A 6054-nucleotide genomic window follows, 5' to 3' on the forward strand; every position below is an offset into this window, starting at 1 on the left:
AAAATTCTCAATTTCCCCCCCCAAATTCCCGTTTTTCCCTATAAAATCCCACAATTTTTTGCCCAAAATCCCCATTCCCCCCCCAAAAATCCCCATTTTCCCCCAAAACTCCCATTCCCCCCCCAAATTACCATTTTCCCTGTAAAATCCCCCAATTCCTCAAATCCCAAATCCCAAATTCCTCACATCCCAAATTTCCCAAATTCCCCAAATCCCCAAAATTCCCCAAATTCCCCAAATCCCAAAATCCAAAATCCCAAATTCCCAAAACCTCCAAATCCCAAAATTCCCCACATCCGAAAATTCAAAATCCCAAATTTCCCAATTCCCAAAACCCCCAAATCCCAAATTTCCAAAACCTCCAAATCCCAAAATCCCCAAAATCCCAAATTCCCCAAATCCCCCAAATTCAAAATCCCAAATCCCCAAAATTCCCCAAAATCTCAAATTCCCCAAATCCCCCAAATTCCCCAAATCCAAAATCCCAAATTCCCCAAATTCCCCAATTTTCCCAAATCCCAAAAGTCCCCAAATCCCCAAATTCCCAAATCCCACATTCCCCAAAATTCCCAAAAATCCCCAAAATCCCCCAAATTCCCTTTTTTTTATTTTTTGGCAGGTGAACGGCACCGAGGGCGAGATGGAATATGAGGAGATCACTCTGGAGAGGGTGAGAGCCCCAAAATCCCCCAAAATCCCAAAATTCCCCCCAAAATCTGCCCCAGATCCACCTGGGAACCCCAAAATTGGAGTCGGGAGCCCCAAAATCCCCTAAAAGGAGCCCAAAAATCCACCCGGGAACCCCCCCAAAAAATCCCCCAAATTCACCTGGGAACCCCAAAATTTACCAAAATCAGCCCAAAAATTCACCTGGGAACCCCAAAATCAGCTCAAAATTCCATCTGGGAATCCCAAAATTCAAATGGGAACCCCAAAATCAGCCCAAAAATTCACCTGGGAACCCCAAAAAAATCCCCAAAATTCACCTGGGAGCCCCAAAATTTCTCAAATTCAGCCCAAAAATCTGCCTGGGAACCCCAAAACTCCCCAAAACAAGCCCAAAAATCCTTGAAAACTCCACTTGGAAATCCCCAAAATTCTTTGAGAATTCCCAAAATCTGCTGAGAATCCTAAAAATCCACCTGGGAACCCCAAAAAAATCCTGAACCGACCCCAAAAAATCCAGCTGGGAACCCCCAAAATTCCCTTTTTTATATTTTTTTTTGAGAGATTTTTAATGTCTTTTTTTTTAATTTATTTTTTGGGGAGAAATTTGGGGTTTAAAGGTCCCGGATTTTTTTTTTGGGGGGGGATTTTTTGTGCTCGTGGAACCCCAAAATCCATCCGGGAGCTGCAAAAAACCCCAAAATTCTCTTTTTTTTTTTGCGTTGTTTTTTTAGGGGTTTTTATGGGGTTTTCAAGGTTTTTTGGGTCTGGCTGTTCTGGGGGTTTTGGGGGTGGATTTTGGGGTTGTTTGGGGGATTTTGGGTCTAACAGGACCCCAAAATCCATCTGAGACCCCCCCCAAAAAACCCCCAAAATTCCTTTTTTTTTGTTGTTTTTTGTGGGATTTTGGTCGTTTTTTAGGGTTTTTTGGGTCTGGCTGTTCTGGGGCTTTTGGGGGTGGATTTTGGGTTTTTTTTGGGCGATTTTGGGTCTAACGGGACCCCAAAACCCATGCGGGACACCCCAAAAAAAACCAAAAATTCCTTTTTTTGTTGTTGTTTTTTGGGGGATTTTTTGAGTTTTTTAGGGTCTGGCTGTTCTGGGGGTTTTGGGGGTGGGTTTTGGGGTTTTTTGGGGCGATTTTGGGCCTAACTGGACCCCAAATTCCCGCAGGGGAACTCGGGGTTGGGGTTCAGCATCGCGGGGGGCACCGACAACCCCCACGTCGGGGACGACCCCGGGATCTTCATCACCAAAATCATCCCCGGGGGCGCCGCCGCCCAGGACGGGCGCCTCAGGTGAGAAACGACCCCAAATCATCCAAAATCACCCCAAAATCGGCTTCGGGACCCCCAAAAACCCCAAAAATCACCCCAAAATCATCCCCGGGGGCGCCGCCGCCCAGGACGGGCGCCTCAGGTGAGAAACGACCCCAAATCATCCAAAATCACCCCAAAATCGGCTTCGGGACCCCCAAAAACCCCAAAAATCACCCCAAAATCGGCTTCAGGACCCCCCAAAAACCCCAAAATCACACCAAATCCACCCCAAAATCATCCCCGGGGGTGCCACCGCCCAGGACGGGCGCCTCAGGTGAGAAACGACCCAAAATCACCCAAATTACCCCAAAATTATCCCAAAATCGGCTTCAGGACCCCCCAAAAACCCCAAAATCACACCAAATCCACCCCAAAATCATCCCCGGGGGTGCCACCGCCCAGGACGGGCACCTCAGGTGAGAAATGACCCAAAATCATCCAAATTACCCCAAAATTATCCCAAAATCGGCTTTGGGACCCCCAAAAACCCCAAAACCATCCCCGGGGGTGCCACTGCCCAGGATGGGTGGCTCAGGTGAGAAATGACCCCAAATTACACCAAAATCACCCCAAATTGCCCCCAAATTCACCCAAAATGGCCCCAAACTGCCCTGAAACCACCTAAAATTCCCAATTTTTTCCCAAAACGCCCGGATTTTGCCCCAAACCAGGGTGAACGACAGCATCCTGTTTGTGAACGAGGCCGACGTGTGGGAAGTGACCCCAAAACCTCCCCTAGAACCACCCCAAAAATTCCCCAAAAATTCCCAAAAAATCCCCAAAAAATAAAAAAAAAAAATTAAAAAAAATCCCGGATTTTTTCCCAAAACCCCCCGATTTTGCCCCAAACCAGGTGAACAGCAGCATCCTGTTTGTGAACGAGGCTGACCTGCTGGAGGTGCCCCCAAAACCTCCCCTAGAACCGCCCCAAAAATCCCCAAAAAATTCCCAAAAAATCCCCAAAAATCGCGTTTTTTTTTCCCAAAACGCCCGGATTTTGCCCCAAACCAGGGTGAACGACAGCATCCTGTTTGTGAACGAGGCCGACGTGCGGGAGGTGCCGCACTCGGCGGCCGTCGAGGCGCTCAAGGAGGCCGGGGCCGTGGTGCGGCTCTACGTGATGAGGAGGAAGGTCCCGGCCGAGAGGGTGGTGGAGGTCAAGCTCATCAAAGGGCCCAAAGGTACCCAAAAAACCCCAAAAGCGCCCCAAAATCCCGAAATCCCCGAAATCCAGCTCGAAATCCCCGACATCCAGCCCAAAATCCCTGAAGTCTCGCCCAAAATCCAGCCCAGAATCCAGCCCAAAATCCCTGAAGTCTCGCCCAAAATCCAGCCCAGAATCCAGCCCAAAATCCCTGAAGTCTCGCCCAAAATCCAGCCCAGAATCCAGCCCAAAATCCCTGAAGTCTCGCCCAAAATCCAGCCCAGAATCCAGCCCAAAATCCCTGAAGTCTCGCCCAAAATCCAGCCCAGAATCCAGCCCAAAATCCCTGAAGTCTCGCCCAAAATCCAGCCCAGAATCCAGCCCAAAATCCCTGAAATCTACCCCAAAACCCACCCCAAAATCTCCAAAATTTACCCCAAAATCCCTGAAGTCTCGCCCAAAATCCAGCCCAGAATCCAGCCCAAAATCCAGCTCGAAATCCCCAAAATCCGGCTCAAAATCCCTGAAATCTACCCCAAAATCCAGCCCAAAATCCAGTTCATAATCCTCAAAATCCACCCCAAAATCCCTGAAATCCGGCTCGAAATCCAGCTCAAAATCCAGCCCAAAATCCAGCCCAAAATCACAGAAATCCAGCTCAAAAATCATCCTGGGAAGCTCAAAATCTACCCCAAAATCCACCCCAAAATCCAGCCCAAAATCCCTGAAATCTCACCCAAAATCCAGCCCAGAATCCATGAAATCCAGCCCAAAATCCAGCCCAAAAATCCTCCTGGGGAGCTCAAAATCCCTGAAATCCACCCCAAAATCTCCAAAATCCACCCCAAAATTCCCAAAATCCAGCCCCAAATTGCTGAAATTCCCCAAATCCGGCCCAAATTCCTCAAAATCTCTGAAATCCACCCCAAAATCCATGAAATTCTCCCCAAAAATCCAGCCCAAAATCACCCCAAAAACCCTGAAATTCCCCCAAATCTGGCTCTGAATCCAGCTCAAAATCCCTGAAATCCAGCCCAAAAATCATCCTGGGAACCTCGAAATCCTGGAAATCCACCCCAAAATCTCCAAATTCCACCCCAAAATCCACCCCAAAATGCAGCTTGAAATCCCAGAAATGCAGCCCAAAATCCAGTCCAGAATCCCTGAAATCCAGCCCAAAATTCCCAAAATCCAGCCCAAAAATCATCCTGAGGAGCTCAAAATCCCTCAAATTCACCCCAAAATCCACGAAATCCAGCCCAAAATCCCCCAAATCCACCCCAAATCCATGAAATCCTGCGCCAAATTGCTGAAATCCCCAAAATCCAGCCCAAAATCTCCCAAATCCAGCCCCAAAAATCCCTGAGAAGTTCCCCAAAAATCCCCAAAATCCAGCCCAAAAATCATCTCGGGATCATCAAAATCCCCCTGAGGATCCCCGAAATCGACCCAAAATCTGCCCCAGACCCCAAAATCCACATGGGAACCCCAAAATTCCGCTCAGGGACCCAAAATTCCCCCAAAATCCCCAATTCCCCCCAGAATTCCCCAAAATTCCCCCAAAATGGCCCAAAATGGCCCCAAAAGACCGGTGAGGCATCCAAAATTTGGGGACATTTGGGGGCATTTGGGGACCTCCCAGGGGGACAATGGGGAGGTGACAAAGTGGGGGGGACAATGAGGGGGTGACACAGGTGACAATGGGCGGTGACAATGAAAGGTGACACACAGGTGGCAATGGCAGAGGTGACAATGGGGAGGGTGACAATTGGAGGTGACACAGGTGACAATGAGGAGGTCACAGGTGGCAATGGGAGGTGACCATGAAAGGTGACACAGGTGACCGTGGGAGGTGACAATGGGAGGTGACAATCGGAGGTGACAACGAGGAGGTGACAGGTGACAATGAAAGATGACACAGGTGACAGTGGGAGGTGACACAGGTGACATTGAGAAGGTGACAGGTGACAATGGGAGGTGGCAATGGGGGGTGTCAATGGGAGGTGACACCGGTGACAACGAGGAGGTGACAGGTGACAATGAAAGGTGACAATGAAAAGTGACACAGGTGACAGTGGGAGGTGACAATGGGGAAGGTGACAAAGGGGGGGTGACAATTGGAGGTGACACAGGTGACAATGAGGAGGTCACAGGTGGCAATGGGGAGGTGACAATGAAAAGGTGACAATGGGAGGTGACAATGGGGTGGTGACACAGGTGACAATGAGAAGGTGACAAAGGGGGGGTGACAATTGGAGGCGACACAGGTGACAATGAGGAGGTGACAGGTGGCAATGGGGAGGTGACAATGAGAGGTGACACAGGTGACAATGGGGGAGGTGACAATGGGGCGGTGACACAGGTGACAATGAGAAGGTGACAGGTGACAATGGGAGGTGGCAATGAAGGGTGGCACAGGTGACAGTGAGGAGGTCACAGGTGGCAATGGGGAGGTGACAATGAAAAGGTGACAATGGGAGGTGACAATGGGGCGGTGACACAGGTGACAATGAGAAGGTGACAGATGACAATGGGAGGTGGCAATGGGAGGCGACAAAGGTGACAACAGGAGGTGACAATGGAGGGTGACACAGGTGGCAGTGAGAGGTGACAATGAGGAGGCGACAGAGGTGACAACGGGAGGTGACAATGGGGGGGTTAAAGAGGGGGAGGTGACAACGAGGAGGTGACAAGGAGGGAACAACAAAACGGAGGTGACAGAGGTGACAAAGGTGACAATGGTGACAACGTTGCTCACAAGGTGACAAGGGTGACCAAGGTGACACCATAGGGGAGAGGCGACAATGGGGGGGAGGTGACAATGAGCGGTGACAATGGGGGGATCAAAGAGGGAGAGGTGACAATGAGGAGGTGACGAGGAGGGAACAACAACAACAAAACAGGGACGACAAAGGTGACAACGGT

General features: G+C 49.7%; 1 protein-coding gene across 1 annotated transcript in view; it reads left to right on the top strand.

The window, feature by feature from the left end:
- The window catches only part of LOC115949256 (disks large homolog 4-like), a gene marked incomplete at its 5' end in the record, with an annotated part of 7830 nt that extends 1869 nt beyond the window's left edge, over positions 1–5961 (top strand). The window contains 4 exons of the mRNA XM_031065786.1: positions 620–670; positions 1840–1964; positions 2997–3166; positions 5891–5961. Coding sequence (XP_030921646.1) covers positions 620–670; positions 1840–1964; positions 2997–3166; positions 5891–5961 — 417 coding nt within the window. The remainder of the gene's footprint in view (positions 1–619; positions 671–1839; positions 1965–2996; positions 3167–5890) is intronic.
- Between the last annotated feature and the right edge of the window lie 93 nt (positions 5962–6054).

This window comes from Geospiza fortis, unplaced genomic scaffold, assembly GCF_000277835.1.
Source record: "Geospiza fortis unplaced genomic scaffold, GeoFor_1.0 scaffold819, whole genome shotgun sequence".
NCBI lineage: Eukaryota > Metazoa > Chordata > Aves > Passeriformes > Thraupidae > Geospiza > Geospiza fortis.